Genomic DNA, 16,944 nt, shown 5'->3' on the forward strand with positions numbered 1-16,944 from the left:
TACTTGTTTTTTGTCAAACATATAAGGTTGCACACGTGTGTTTCTCTCCCATCAATCATTTCACATAGTGCACGTGTCCTATAAGTCTGTTGGTAGTAGATGAGAAGGGGATTCCCTTTAGCTATCCCACCAATTAATCAAAACTAATCTGGTATAGATTGCGACATCCTCATTAATATTCATGAGGCATGGTAGGGAAGATGTTTGACGGGAAGGCTGAAGGAAATAGTCATGTCTATGTTGGTATTTTTGTCCTGTGTGGGTTACCGTGTGTCTTATGTGTATATATGTGACTTTATTTATGTATAGGTCTTTTTGATTGGGTTTTTATAGTGATTGGTTTTCAGCCCTGATGAAGTTCCTACACTTGGGAACGAAACGCGTTGGCTGAGCTGTTCTTTTGTAATAAGGAGTTACACATGAAAATAAAGAAAATGAATAAAGGTTTCTGAAAAAAAAACTGCTACCCTTACCTTGACTTCATCATCTGAGGCACATCCTATTGCTTTATGGATTGAGGATCTGACTAACAGGGGCATTGTACAATGGCGGGTGCCCTTGTGTGTGCAGGACACTTTACCAAAACCAAACTAGCGTGAGGTGCAGATTGGAAAGTCCACCATTGGGCTCTGTTCTTTTTGTCATTCCAGTTTTGCAATGAGCCAACGGGCCATCTTTGCTGTTAGCCACTCCAGTGATAGTTTTATTCAGAAATAAATAAAGTGACATTGTTTCAACAATATCAAACACCTGCCACGAGCGTTGTGTCACCACCTGAAAGTACGTTCAATCAAACGACACATTCCAACGTATATTTCAAACACCTTTAATTTAAAACAACAATAGCCTCTGTGTATCTATTAGCAAATGAAAAACATTTGTATAAACAACACACCTTGTTATTGTATCACAAAATATACCGGACGGACACCTGACACTGCACCAGCAGACATCAACAGTCAGGAAGGCCAGGTTGTTGTATGAGTAGCAGTAAAATGATTAGTGTTGGCCAAAAGATAGCTGACAGACACAGTGAGGAGCTGCCACTTGGTAGGTCCTTGGTTGTAGACAGTTTGGATCTGACACTGGCCCTTGTGCTGGGCGTCCTTCTTCCCTGAACAGATTATGCGCCTGCTTCAAAATGCCTCCGGTTACTTTGTTTTGTTGTCAACCTCTGCTTTCTCTATTTTCTGCCCAGTGAGGAATTGCCATATTCCGCCTCTGTAATTTTCATTCCCCAGGCCATAAACAAAGGCATTAATGGCTGGTGCAGTCTTGGCCAAAATGGCCGGAAGCTGGAAAAAGGAAATACAGCATTAGGCAGGCAATATGGAGCAAGCATACTTCAACATGGAGGATTATGTTTTCACGAGAGCACAAGTGGATACAATCTGAGTATCTATACTATGTTCATCTTGAGGAGCTGTGTACTGTCACATGCAGTATCTTTTACTACACGTACAAAAGTATCTTGTACTGATACTCCTGCTGAAGTATGGGGGCAGAAAGCATGGATGTCGATTCACCAAAATGGCAGTAGTAGCAGTAATGACATTACACACCGTTTGACATTAATGGCATCACTGGAGTGACATCATTTGACCTTTGAAACTGTATCTTGCGAGAAAGTCATGACACTTGATCTTAACCTTGATGATATCACAATAATTGAACATTGCTGTACTTCAATAATAACCAGTGCTTTAAATGGGCCGGTACTCACCGGTACTGAGTACCAGCACTTCTAAATTTTATGCGCTTGAGTACCGGAACTTTTTCTTGTCTCAAAGACAGTACCGGTACTCATGGAGCAGCAGCCCAACTTACTTTGGCTTCTTATAAAAAAAGCACGACACACAGCTAACGAGTCTGTCCGCTTTTGTAAAGCACTGGAGTGCTAATCTCCCCTTAACATCTCCTAATTGAGCAATGCCCCTCCTCCTGTTGTGCTCTCTAGCCCGGGCTGCTGTAGCCTCCTGGACACAGGAGATTCTTTCAGCAGAACTGCACGCTGGGCTATTGTGCTCTGTTGGCCATCCAAACACCTTCGAAAAGTGGCGAAAGCTTTGTTTTTTTAAATTTCTTCATGTGCCCCCTGCTGTCCAGTTCCCTTCAACCCATTTGCAAGGTGTAAACGACTTGGTGCGGGACAGATGAAGGGCCAAATTTGCATCTCACCCCTCTCCCTACTGATAAACACACTGCAACCATAGCTTGTCAGAACTTAACTTATAAAGAGGAGAAATAATATACATGCTTTTCCTTTAAAATGTAATTGATCAAGAAAGTTTGTGATATTGTGTTATGTATGTTTGATTTCTATAGCACTTTTCCAATGCTTGTGAGATCCAAGGCGCTATTACATTGGAAACAATTTAAGAAGGGGTTTGCACTTAATTAAAAGTAAAATATTTATGACATTAGAAAATAATTTTAGTGAACTTTTTTCTTCGTGCCTTTGAAACAATTTCTAACATAAAGCGCCAATGAAACGAAATCTTAAATGAAGAGTTTCATTTGGTCATGATGTTTTAGCAATGATTTTAATTAATGGCCCCTTAGCACTACCCGTAGCCCCGCCCCATGGCTCCACCCCCATATCCCTGCCCGCCCCTAACCCCTCCCACATCTCAATTTGGTGAGTACCTGCACTTATTTTTTTCCATTTAAAGCACTGATAATAACTGCTTCAATAACATAACAACACAACACAGATACATGCTTATTTTAAATACCACCTACATTTGGGGGCTGACATGGTCTTTGAAAGTGATGCTGAATTGTAGCTTAATTGTTGTCAGTAAGAAGATTGATAAAGCTGCACTTTTTTCAGAGATTTTTTTTTGATGGGGTTAAATAGTGCATTTCAAAGCACACACATTTGCTAAATCTTCACATTTTCTGACAGGGGACTCATTAAATATTCCTTTTTTTAATGTACCCTACCCTCCCCAGGAATTGACCCCATCTTTTCAAAATGTGCCATGGCTGTCACCATATGTCACCATATGTCAATAAATTCCTCCATTGTGCTTGGGCCTGCGTTTTGTCATGAGAGCCTCCATGTGCCATCAGTGCCCCTTAATACTAAACATTATATACAAGACCCAGGTGGCAGAATTTTGCCATTTATGCCGTCCATTTACCATCTTTTGTCATGATTTCCTCCCTCCCATATACAGTGGTTGTCCTCCCTAATGCTAAGAAGTGCCTCCAATGTGCTAATGGACCCATTTTCTCCTGGGTGCCCTCGTGCAAGAATTCAAGTATGTAACCATTTTCCACTGGTGCCCCATGTGTCAATGAATCTCTCTTGTATACCAGTGCCAGTATTTTATCATGGGTGTCTATTATGCTAAAAATTACCTCCAGTGTGCTTGTGCCAGTATTGGGCCATAAATGCCTCTATAAGACACATATTACCTCAGTATGCCAGGGACAGTAGCTGACTCAGAAGCATAACATCACTTCCTCATTCAGACACAATTACATTCATTCACACTCATTTTCACTCACACTGCCTTCCACTGATTCCTAATTATTTGCACTAACTCATTCATTCTCACTCACTCCCTTACATTCACTCTTACTCTTACTCTCAGACTCATTCTCATTTAATCACATTCACTCACTCCTATGCACTCTGTCACACAAACTTACTTTCATCCTTAATCATATCCACACCATACTTTAAACAAACATTTACAATGCAATGGTCTCAGCATTATTAAAGGTAGAGCTATTGGCATTGCTCATGACTTTTTTTTTAAATCATAAATAAATGGCATTGTCATTTACATTGCCAATAGCTTAATCGTTAAATAAATGGCATTGTCATTTACAATGCCAATAGCTGAATTGCTCGCAAATGCATGACCTATTGCAGTTACACCCACACAGTGCCACACACACATAGGCACCCACACACACATACAGAGCCACCCACACAGAGCCACGCACAGAGCCCCACACACACACACAGAGCCCCCCCAACACACACACAGAGCCCCACACACACAGAGCCCCCCCACACACACACACAGAGCCCCCCCCACACACACAGACCCCCCCACACACCAGAGCCACACACACACAGAGCCACACACACACAGGGTCACACACACAGAGCCACACAGAGCCACACACACACACACACACACACACAGCCACACACACACACACCCAGAACCACACACACACACCCAGAGCCACGCACACACACCCAGAGCCACACACACACCCAGAGCCACATACACACCCAGAGCCACATACACACACAGGAGAGCAAGCACAGCAAGGGGGCAGGGAAGCAAGTACAGTGAGGGGGCAGGGAAGCAAGCACAGCGAGGGGGCAGGGAAGCAAGCACAGCCAGGGGGCAGGGAAGCAAGCACAGCCAGGGGGCAGGGGAGCAAGCACAGCCAGGGGGCAAGGAAGCAAGCACAGCCATGGGGCAGGGGAGCAAGCACAGCCAGGGGGGAAGGGGAGCAAGCACAGCCAGGGGCAGGGAAGCAAGCACAGCCAGGGGGGCAGGGAAGCAAGCACAGCCAGGGGGCAGGGAAGCAAGCACAGCAAGGGGGCAGGGAAGCAAGCACAGCCATGGGGCAGGGGAGCCAGGGGGCAGGGGAGCAAGCACAGCCGGGGGGCAGGGGAGCAAGCACAGCCAGGGGGCAGGGGAGCAAGCACGGCAAGGGGGAAAGAGAGAAAGCACAGCCAGGGGGCCGGGGAGCAAGCACAGCCAGGGGGCAGGGAAGCAAGCACAGAGAGGGGGCAGGGGAACCAGGAGGCAGGGGAGCAAGCACAGCCAGGGGGCTGGGGAGCAAGCACAGTGAGGGGGCAGGGAAGCAAGCACAGCCAGGGGACAGGGGAGCAAGCACAACCAGGGGGCAGGGAAGCAAGCACAACCAGGGGACAGGGAAGCAAGCACAGCCAGGGGGCAGGGAAGCAAGCACAGCAAGGGGGCAGGGGAACCAGGGGGCAGGGGAGCAAGCATAGCCAGGGGCAGGGGAGCAAGCACAGCCAGGGGGCAGGGAAGCAAGCACAATGAGGGGGCAGGGGAGCAAGCACATACCCCTGCAGTGATTGCTGTCAACCATGTAATGACACCACCTGTGTTGTGTATTGTGTCATGAACAAAGTAAATAGAAATTATAAGCCTTATGCTAATGGCGCATTAACCCACTGAGCTATCTTGGCGCGTGTGAGAGCGCCTCGGGAGGTATTCTAAAGACACACAGACCAAACTGGCGCTGCTGCTTTAACGCCAAAGGCGCCGGGATGCAGAGTCCAGGGTAGGGGACACAATGAAAGAGTTGCAGACTGGGGGGAGTGGCGGGGAGAGGTCCCCGCCTTGCACTTGCTGCCTCCGTTCTGCCCTCAGGCGAAGCCCTCCTTCCCTCCACCTCCTCCCCCTGCATGCATTCCGCCTCCATCCTCCCATCCCCGGCAGAGCTGCTCTCTGGTGGTCCTTTCATTCAGAGGAGGAAACTGCCCGGTACAACCCAAAACAGGAGCCCTCGCACATAAGAGGCAGAGGAGCCCTCTCAAATCAGTGGCGGTGGCCCCCTCCCTCCCGGCCGAGCAGGGCACCCTCGCACCGCAGGAGCAGGGCATCCTAGCACCGCAGCAACAGGGCACCCTCGTAGAATAAATAGCAGCAGAGCAGAGCTCGCACCATAGCAGAAGGGCAGTTCTCACAGCAGCAGAGCAGACCTCATACCACAGAAGAAGGGCTTCTCTTACACCATAGCAGCGGAACGGACCTTGCACCATAGCAGAGGGGCAGCTCTCACCCCACAGCAGCAGAGCTCAGCAACAGAGCGCAGCAGGAGAGGTGCGCTCTCCCTGGCCGCGGGAGCTTCAAATTTAATGAAAAATTACTTAGTGTGCATGCGTGAAATGACACGCATGTACACTAAAACGGCAGCACACAGGGGAGATCAAAACTAGACACGCATGCGCACTAAAACGGCAGCACACGGGGGAGATCAAAACTACCTGTATTTAAAACAAGAGCATCCTGCGCATGTGTTTACTGATACGCATGCGCACAAACGAGGGGGGAGACCAGCCAGATGGGGAGATTGAAATGACGGTGCACCGCAAAGGTCCGAATCGGGGGGGTGTTTTTTGCTGAGTGACGGATGATGTCACAGATAGAAAGCACGCAAAAAGCACGCCCCCGAATCCGAAAAAGAACTGAGTGATGACCCTCTCCTCCAATGGCTGGCCTCCGTTTAGGAAGCCAGCCAATGGAGAAGAGGGGCGGGTTCAAGCCCCCTAACTAAAAAACATAAAATCTTCAGCTCCACCCACTGCTATGCAGTGCGACGGTCCTCGACCTAAAAACTTATGTTACTCACCTCTGTTGCTAGCGAAGGTTCAGTTCATCTAACTGTACTCCGTTTTTTTATTGCACTAATAGTGAATATTAGAGTATTATTCAGTTTTAGTACAGTAAGAATGTGGAGAAAACAGGGAGAGCAGAGCCCGACACTTATAAGTGTAAGTCGTCCCTGTAAAGATCCTGTCCCTAATTATGCCACCTCTGAAGCCAGAGATCATAACAGCAATGCAAGGAGTCACCAAGAAAAAGCCTAGGGTCACTGCAGCGACTAGTAGCAACTGCTAAATGACATCTATGACAGTAAGTAGTTCGGGCAAAAGTGTGTAATTTTGTATTGATAATTTTTTTAACAGGCACAAGTAGAATTATTCCAATTCAGCAGTGGTCCGTGCAGGTATGCGCAGTACGTGGGGCGGAGGGGGGGTGAAGTCAACAGACAATGGAATAGGAATTATTATTCAAAAAATGTTCCCTATTCCGTCATCTGTCGACTTCCCCCACCCTCCTGCCCCGCCCAACCGCGCTTACCTGCATGGACCATCGCTGTTCCAATTGCTATGATTTTGTTCTGGTTGACCAATTTGATATTTATGAGACAATGCTCCATGGTCGTTGCACCTTTTGTACCTATTTGAAGGACTTTAAAGCTAGACGTGCATGGAGTGTAGTAAATGTTGTGTTTGCATTTCACATTGGCAATTGCCTCTGTTGAGGGAACACCCATTCTCTGCTCATTAACCCGCTCTTTGACTGCAGAAAATCTAGATAAGTGGAAGCCCAAAGACCTCATTCGCAGTCATGTGGAGTGGAGAGCAGCCTACGTAAGTGAGTTTTAGAAGGTACGGGAGAAGACCTCGTAAATCCAAATACTTTTCCATGCACATTTTCCCTACCATGCTCCCCCAACTGGAGTAAAATGTACATGGAAAAGGGCCCCACATCTGGACACGAAAGCTGCAATCCAATCAATAATTTCAGGCCCTGCATGTTTTTGCCAACTCCGGGCCTGGCAACTAGTAATGGGAAGTAACTAAGTTGGGATTACCTACTAGAATTGGTATCTCTGAGTCTGGTATCTCCTCTCCAGTTTACAGCCATTTTGGGATGAATGTATAATTCCTGTACATGGATCAGCTCTGTGGACCAACGTTGAAAGACTGTGATGTCACATATGTGTTCTGTATTTACTTCTTTTTATGGAAAAAATAACACACACACACACACACACACACACACACACATATATATATATATATATATATATATATTTATATATATATATATATATATATATATATATATATACTAGCAGCCCGCCCTGGCTTTGCCCGGGGCAGAAGGGGGCTGGGGGCAGCATTTTAAGCCTCTGTGCACCCCCCCTCGACATTGCCCAGACCGCATCCCTCCCACCTCCCCCCGCCACCAGCCCCGACATTGGCCATACCGCCTCCCGCCTCGCGCCTCGAGCCTTGAGCCTCCCGCCCGCCGCCCGCCCCGACATTGGCCATACCGCCTACCGCCTCCCGCCTTGCGCCTTGAGCCTCCCGCCCTCCTCCCCCGCCGCCCGCCGTCCGCCTCCCGCCTCCTCTTCCCGCCTCTCGCCTGCCTTTGCCTTACCTGAGCGGCCCGCTCCGGACTTCACCGCCACTCCTCGCCGCACGTCACCGCTCCTCCCCGCATATCGTCATTACGTCTAGGTCGCGATCAGCGCTACGTCGCGGCCGGCGCTTGTTTTAGGGGACTACTTTGTTTACAAATGTAAATTTTGTAATTGTTTTTTTTTTAATTTAATGTCGCCTATGTCCATCTACACACCCTGAGGATTCCAACAATGTATTGGATGTGTGGATTGGCGCTGTGGTTCCCGTGTTTACCTTGCCAAAAGGTTTCTGTTCTCTCTTTATACTAGTAGTATAGATATATATATACTTATATATGTATATACACAAATGTGTGTGTGATCAAAAAATAATTTGAGAAAAGTGTCATCATAAGACTTTACTGTTTTTAAATTAAGCGGATGAAACGGATGCCTATTTGTGACAAGCTGTTTAATGTGATTACATCAGTATGGCTGTGTGAGACAGCTGATTGGCAGCAGAATGGTAACAGCTGTCTCTCTCCATCAATTATCATCTAATCAATGAGGCCACGCTGCAATATTTATAATAGCTTCTGGAAATGTGCTATGTTTATTCAAAGCAACTATTGAGAAAGGTACAATGCTGAAAAGTGTTCACTTGGAATAAAACTACCGAATGGCTGGGCATTACTCGAGATTGAATCATTATTTGCATAGCGCTTTGTCTCCGCGCTTGAACCCGCTCCCACTGTGACAGTTCCTGTTACTTATTTGCCCTCATAGCGCCCCATTGCTCCTTGTTTGTTGTTGTTGCCGCCATTTTACTAGTTGACCAGAGCCCTCCCTCCACCTCGCTCACGCCTCCCAGCTGCCCCTCCCATGCTCCGCCCCCTCCACTATCCATTTAAAGCAGATGTCCCAACGCGCAGCGTCCACGCGCTGCGGCCGCGCCGAAGGTGCGCCAAAGGTAAGCCCGTCTACGCCCGTCCGCGCCTGGCCCGCGCCCAGCGCCAGACCCCATGGCCCCCTTCCCTCCCACCCACCCCGCATTACTTACGATGCCACCACCCTCCTAGCCCTTAATCCCGGCCGACTCCCCAACTGCGCCCAAGCCACACCTGGACACACCCATGGACCCTTCTCCTGCAAATCCTGCAAGTTCAACGGCACCAAGAACAACTCCTCATCCACGAACACAAAACAGATATCTGACTCCAACCACCTAAAATGCATCCTGCTCAACACCCGCTCAGTACACAGACACGCCATCGAACTTTGGAATCTACTAGACACCATCTCTCTCGACATCGCCTTCCTAACAGAAACATGGATGAACGCCTCATCAGCCCCTGACATCACCATTGCCATCCTGGAAGGATACAAGATCATCCGTAAGGACCGCACCGACCAAACAGGAGGAGGCATCGCTATCGTCCATAAGAACTCCATCCGCATCTCAACCAGCTCAGACGTCAACCTCGCTAGCGCCGAACACCTTCACTTCCAGATCCACACCGACCCCAAGACCACAGTCAGAGGCACCCTCCTCTACAGGCCTCCAGGACCCCGTGCACAATTCAGTGAAGACATCACTGACTTTATCACCCCACACGCCCTCCCCTCCGAGGAATATATTCTACTGGGAGACCTCAACTTTCACCTAGAAAAGAGCAATAACAGCAACGCCACCTCCCTTCGGGACAATCTCGCCAACCTCGGACTCAAACAACTTGTCTCTACGCCCACCCACATCGCAGGTCACACACTCGACCCTATCTTCACCTCCAGCAAACATGTCTCCTTCAGTCACACCACTACTCTCCATTGGACGGACCACAGCTGCGTACACTTTTTCTACAATAAAACCACCACTCACAACCATCCTCAACCTACTCTGCGAAGAAACTGGAACAAAATCACCACCAACCAGATCTCCTCATCGCTTCTTCAAAACCCCCCTGCCCACTCCTCAAACCCCGACCAAGCAGCCATTAACCTCACCCAATGGCTATCCAACAGCGCCGACATCCTAGCACCGCTGAAAAAACGTCAAATCAAACTAGGCAGCAAAAACGCCTCCTGGTTCAACGATGATCTTAAGAAATCGAAGAAACTCTGTCGCTCCCTCGAGAAGGCCTGGAAAAAAGACCCAAACACCAGCACCAGGGACGCCTTCAAAAACGCCACCCGCATACACCACCAACTAATCCGGTCTGCCAAGAAAGCCGCTTTCAAAGACCGACTAGACAACAACGCCCACAACAGCAAGGAATTATTCAACATCGTCAAAGAATTCACCAACCCCTCAGCCAACTCCAATGATATCACCCCCTCTGAAGCCCTCTGCGACTCCCTAGCCTCGTTCTTCCACAACAAAATCGCAGACATCCACAACAGCTTCGACAACCAACCCGGAGACCATCCCACCCAACCTTCTGCCGTACCTTCACCCCCCTTGAACATCCTTAATAACTGGAACCCAATCTCCACTGAGGACACCATCCATCTGATGAACTCCTTCCACTCAGGATCCCCCACAGACCCATGCCCTCACCACATCTTCAACAAAGCAGACTCCATCATAGCACCACACCTCCGAGACGTCATCAATTGCTCCCTCAACTCCGACACCTTCCCGGAAAGCTGGAAACACGCCAAACTCAGCGCCCTTCTGAAAAAACCTACAGCGGAACCCACCGAACTCAAAAACTACCGCCCCATCTCGCTCCTTCCATTCCCGGCCAAAGTCATCGAGAAAGCCGTCAACAACCAGCTCGCCGCCTTCCTCGAAAGCAACAAATCCCTCGACTCCTCACAGTCCGGCTTCCGCGCCAAACACAGCACGGAGACCGCCCTCATCGCAGCAACAGACGACATTCGAACTCTACTGGACAATGGAGACACAGTAGCCCTCATCCTCCTCGACCTCTCCGCAGCCTTCGACACAGTCTGCCATAGCACCCTTCTACAGCGCCTCAGAAACATCGGAATCCAAGGAAAAGCACTGGAATGGATCACCTTGTTCCTCACCGGAAGAACCCAGAGAGTCCGCCTCCCACCATTCAAGTCTGAGGCCACTAAAGTCATCTGCGGCGTACCCGCCCTCTTCAACGTATACATGAGCCCCCTCGCGACCATCGCACGCCAACACAACCTCAACATCATCTCCTACGCGGATGACACCCAACTGATCCTATCACTCACCAAAGACCCCAACACCGCCAAAACCAACCTACATGAACGAATGTAAGAAGTAGCCGAGTGGATGAAGCACAGCCATCTGAAACTGAACTCAGACAAAACAGAAGTCCTTATCTTAGGTACCTCCCCCTCCGCTTGGGATGACTCTTAGTGGCCAGAGGCCCTTGGAAAATCACCCATCCCGACGGACCACGCACGGAACCTGGGCGTCATCCTGGACTCCTCACTCTCTATGAACAGACAAGTCAACGCCGTTTCATCTTCATGCTTCAACATTCTCCGCATGCTCAAAAAAACATTTCGCTGGATCCCCACCGAAACCAGAAAAACAGTCACCCATGCACTGGTTACAAGTCGCCTGGACTACGGAAACACCCTATACGCCGGTATCACCGCAAAACTCCAGAAAAACTCCAACGCATCCAGAACGCATCAGCCAGACTCATACTAGACATCCCCCGTAAAGACCACATCTCTAGCCACCTGAAAAACCTCCACTGGCTCCCCGTCAATAAGAGGATTACTTTCCGCCTCCTAACCCACGCTCACAAAGCACTCTACGAACTTGGACCCGAATGCCTCAACACACGACTTTCCTTCTACACCCCCTCTCGCCAGCTACGATCTTCCAACCAAACCCTTGCTACCATTCCTCGCATCAGTAAAACCACCATGGGAGGTAGATCCTTCTCCTACCTCGCAGCTAAAACCTGGAACTCACTCCCCACTCACATTCGTCTCACTCAGAACCACCTAGCATTCAGAAAGCAACTTAAAACTTGGATATTTGACAAGTAATTCCCCTCCCTTCTTAAGCGCCTTGAGACCCTCCGGGTATGTAGCGCGCTATACAAATCTTGACTTGACTTGACTTGACCTCATGAGGGATCCGTCTTTTCGAAGGCAGCTTTAATATATATGTATATATATATATATATATATATATATATATATATATATATATATAATTAAACTTGATGGTACCCCTAAAATAATAACTCTTTCATCTTTTACAGGTGTGAGAGATTTCAGAACTTCACCATTACTTGTTTACAGCGCTTACTCCTGAGGCTTGAGCCGGGAGATAGCTGACAGGGTCTTCTGCACTTACAACCTTATTGCTTCTGCTATATCGTGCTTTACAATCTCGTTGTTACAATCGTGTTTAATTGATTGCAAAACTGTGGTGCTACCCGCTCTGACGGCCCTCTGCCGGACAGACTTTTTACACATTTATCACTGTGGCATTTGAATCGGACTCACCCTCTTTTTTTAAAAATTGTGGTTACTTCTTGCTGCTCAGAATGGATGCGCACCGTGGGATGGCGGTGCACATCCTTTGGAGCAAGCGGCTCCCGCAAGCCACTGTGGGACCGCCATTGACAGGTCAGCAGGCTAGTCTTTCGCACCGATGCACTAAAAATGTGCGCGCGGACACGCCGCTGGCGCGCCGAAGGTGTGCATAAGGCAAATTTGTCTGCGCCCGTACGCGCACTGACCGCGCTCACGCCAGCCATGCTGCCCGTTTCCTGAAGGAACATGGACCAGCTATAAGATACTCCAGAGGTCAACTGCTGAATCTGAGTGTGGGTTGAGGCAGACCAAAATGTAAGAGTATCTCTATGCAATCTAAAGCTTCCCCCACAATAGATACATGTCCAAACTGCCACAGATCACTCCCCCGGATCCTCAATCAGAGAATTAAACCCAGGAGACCTAGTGAGATCTCCTCTGGGATTGGCAACACAAAAGCCAAGGATTGTGCGATAAAATGTCTACCGGTGAATGCCAGATCTTTGGTGAAGCATAGCTTCAAGTGCGCTAGACGTAAAAGTGGCATTTATCAAGGAAACCTGAATGGATGAGGCCTCAAGGCAAGACCTAGTGACGGCCACTCCACCTGTATTCTTGTATTCCACCCTAGATAGACCAACGGGGAGAGGAGGGGGGCTAGCAATAACCTATCATAAAACTCTCAAAATAGCATTACAGACAACACATAGCACGGCCTGCGAAACACTTTCTTTTAATGTTGGCATATAGCCCCATCACTCCTTTGAGGGTATTTTAATGTACGGACCGCCAGGGTCCAGAATATCCTTTCTATCTTCGCTTGGGACCGTACTTGAAGAAGGGCTCTGCTCCAGCTCATTTACCATTCTGGGAGATTCTAACTTCCATTTGGAAGCCCCCATGGATCCAGATACCAAAGCGCTCCTAAATCTGATGAGCAGCGCTGACTTAATCTAATTGGTAAACAAGCTCACCCACAAGGCAGGACACACACTGGATGGGGTCTTCTGCAATCATCCACATTTACCCTACAATGGAACAATATCTTTGGTCTGGACTGACCATGTAGGAATCTTATTTGAATTAACCACCCAGTTTACCGCTACAAACTAGGGGGTGGGTCAAATCAGATACAAACAAGGGCCTGGAACAAAGTGGTGGGATCTGAACTATAACAACTGCATAATATCACCTTGTGGCCACAGCTAACAAATGTGGAAGACGCTGCCAGATCATACACTCAATGGGTTAACTCAGCCTGCTAAAAATTAGCCCTGCATACACTTATACATCCCAAACGAGCTTCATCATCCTCACCATGGTCCTCAGAAGAGCTCAGAAGTCAGAAACGAACTTGTAAACGGCTTCAACGCAACTAGCATAAAAAATACACCATAGCATAGAAAGAAGTCTATAAACAAAGTCTCACCGTTTATAAACAAGCCGTTTTCCATGCAAAAAAGCTCTTCTTTATAAACCAAATTAACATAGCAAAAAATTCCTCCAAAGAACTTTATAAAACCGTATCTAGGCTATCGTCCCAAAGTCCACCTAGGGTCGAGGCAAGTCAAGAAATGAGTGAGCAAATTGCAAAGTTCTTCCAAAATAAGGTAGAAGTCATTTTTGCAGCCTTTAACCAACTCCCGCAAGGAGCTACAGGAAATAGGATGACAGGTTCTAGGCAAGTCTTAGGAGTATGTCCTATACATGAAAAATTTGCCCCACTCTGTATCAGTGCACAAAGATGCTACTGGGTTCTGTTAAGTCAGGATCTCCATATGACCCCTGTCCAGGGACAGTCGCCAAATTAGCCCTGGAACTGATTGCCACCACACTGACATCAGTATTTAATGCCATGTTTAGGTCAGGTGACTTCCCTAGATTTTGGAAGAGGGCTTCTATACTCCCACTTTTGAAAAAAAATGATCTGGACCCAAAGGATCCAAACAACTGTATGCCCATCTCCCGCCTCCGACTACCAGCTAAAGTGGTAGAAAAAGAAATAAACGCTCAGCTGAGTGCATTCCTCTACGAAAACAAGTCACTGGATCCCATGCAGTATGGCTTTAGAGTAGGGCAGAGTATGAAGACAGCCTTGATAAAGTCAACAGAGGAAATTAGGAAAGCCCTGGACCAACGAGGTGGGGAGGCCCTCATTATGCTGGACTTATCCGCTACCTTCGACACGGTCCATCATAACCTTCTGATCGACCGTCCGTCTGAGATTGAGTCAAAGGAAAGGCATCGAGGTTGCTAAATGCGTTTCTAACGGACAGGAAACTAACAGTGTCCTTAACGAATTTCGACTCTAACCCTTTTTCGCTACCTTGTGCAGTTCCACAAGGATCGTCCCACAGCCCAACCCTTATTAATGTGTATGTGGCACCCTTTGCCCCTTTGATCAGATCATATGGCTTTAGTCTTACGTCATATGCAGATGACACACAAAATTGTAGTGTCACTACTACCAGGGTAAGAAGTTGGCATTAGCAAGAAATTCCATGACTTTATGGGAGCAGTCAAATCTTGGATGTCGCAAAATTGCCTAAAATTAAATTGAGACAAAACAGAGGTCCTCGCGTTTGGAAACAAGGCTAATTTCTGGACCCCGGACTGGTTGCCAGCAGATTTAGGCATTCTCCCTAAACCCACGAAGAAGGCAAAATACCTAGGTATAATGGTGGATGACAGACTGAACTTTGAGGACCAGATAAACGCTACAACCTCGACCACCTTTTATTCCCTTACACTCCTAAAAAAGGTCAAACCTTTTCTGCCAGAAGACAGTTTCGAACAGTCGTCTCATCCATTATCCTATCCCGACTGGACTACTGCCATGGGCTCTATTTAAACATCCTAGAGCGACATCTGAATAGATTACAGATCCTGCAAAATGCAGTAGCAAGGCTGGTGACAGGTACCCCCAAATTCGTATCAGTAGCCAAAGAAATTAAAAGACTACATTGGCTGCCCATTAGGAAAAGGGTGCATTTCAAGTTACTTTGAATTGTCTTTAAGGCACTACATGGTCAGGAACCTGATTTTTTGATTCACCAGTTTCGATGGTACACTCCCAAAAAGACCCTTCGCTCACTAGGAGATAAATTTGTGAGCATACCACCCATGAAGAAAGCCTTGTGTGGGGGGGAGGGGGTTGACGTTTCATCACAGGTGCGGCCAAAGCATGGAATGCCCTCCCTTGGAGTTTGAGGAACTCTACTAACCTCCGCGCTTTCAGGAAACAACTCAAAACCTGGCTTTTTAACTTATAACTCCCACCAGCTACATTTCTCTCTGTGTCACCCTGTTCTCAGAGGAGTTGAGCTACTAGCACCAGAACACCTCCGGGTAATCGTGCGCTCTACAAATATAATTAACATAACATAACATACCACAACGCACCCTCAAAGTAATCATTTCTGGGGAAGATTCTTGGAATCTTGGTGGTCTACTTTTCTACATCTTTCAGTCTTATTTTATACCATCAATGTTTATGTATAAAGCATTTTTTTTCTGTCCTGTGTCATGTTTTGTTTCCTGATTTACCAAAATCGTATTGTTTTCTAGATCAGTGGAGGCCTGCTGAGTCCAGGAGTGTTGAATTCACAGTGGCGGCTCCTCCGCTAAGGCAGAGCAGCGTCGCCTCACTGTTTTTAGCAATGAAATAAAGAGAAAATAAAAAGATAATAACTTGCATTATTATAATTTTATTTTTTCCTACTTCGCAGCTTTGCGTGAGAGGGCAGGGCAGAGGGGGAGTGGTAGCACCCTCCTAACTGCACAATGAGTTCTTGGCAAGCCCTCTCGGACCGGCCAAACAGTCTTGCGCACTTAGCATGTTATTCATGCAGGCTGCATTACAGCCTGCATGGTGAACGTGCTCAGGCTCCCAGTCTTCCTCTGAGTGCTGAAACATGGCACTCAGACCAATCACAACGCTGCTAATGCAGCGTTGGGAATGGCTGACTGGGAGCATGGGTGTGCTTCCTGTTCAGGCCAGTGAGGGAGGACTATGGAGGAGAGATGGGGCGAGGAAGCAGCTAGAAGGTAAGTTTTTTATTTTATTTTTATATACCAACTTCCCTCGTATCCTCTCCCCCCCTCCCATGTCCCTGCTCCCCTACCTCCGATCTGTGCTGGCCGCCACTGCGAATCCCTGCCCTATATTATGGATATCCACATGAGATACAGTCACACTCACTGAATTAAAATTGACCTCATTCACATAGTCGGTGGCAGTGATTTAAGTGGGTCAGGTTCTGCCAATATTCAGCAAGGGTAATTATTAAAAACTTACATTGAAACCGATCGCCACTGGTCTATATTTTCACAAAAACTCCAATCTGTAGCTTGACAATTTAATTAAAACCCATTAAGGTCATCCATATTAATAATGAAGTCCCTGCTACATGGCACATGTTTCACTCAAAGGTGCGAGTCACTTCAATCCCTACTTTCTATGAATATTTGCTTTTCCAAGATGTATTTCTGTATTTTTGTTGTTCATACAATATATATGTCTTT

At 47.6% G+C, this 16,944-nt stretch overlaps 1 protein-coding gene across 1 annotated transcript in view; it reads right to left on the reverse strand.

Annotated features, from left to right (window-relative positions):
- Positions 1-817: 817 nt before the first annotated feature.
- Positions 818-16,944, reverse strand: part of RGR (retinal G protein coupled receptor) — a 192,687-nt gene continuing 176,560 nt past the window's right edge. The window contains exon 7 of the mRNA XM_086920152.1: positions 818-1,295. Within this exon, the coding sequence (XP_086776278.1) occupies positions 1,152-1,295 (144 nt within the window). The 3' untranslated portion in view covers positions 818-1,151. The remainder of the gene's footprint in view (positions 1,296-16,944) is intronic.

The sequence above is a fragment of the Lissotriton vulgaris genome, chromosome 5 (genome assembly GCF_964263255.1).
Source record: "Lissotriton vulgaris chromosome 5, aLisVul1.2, whole genome shotgun sequence".
Taxonomy (NCBI): domain Eukaryota; kingdom Metazoa; phylum Chordata; class Amphibia; order Caudata; family Salamandridae; genus Lissotriton; species Lissotriton vulgaris.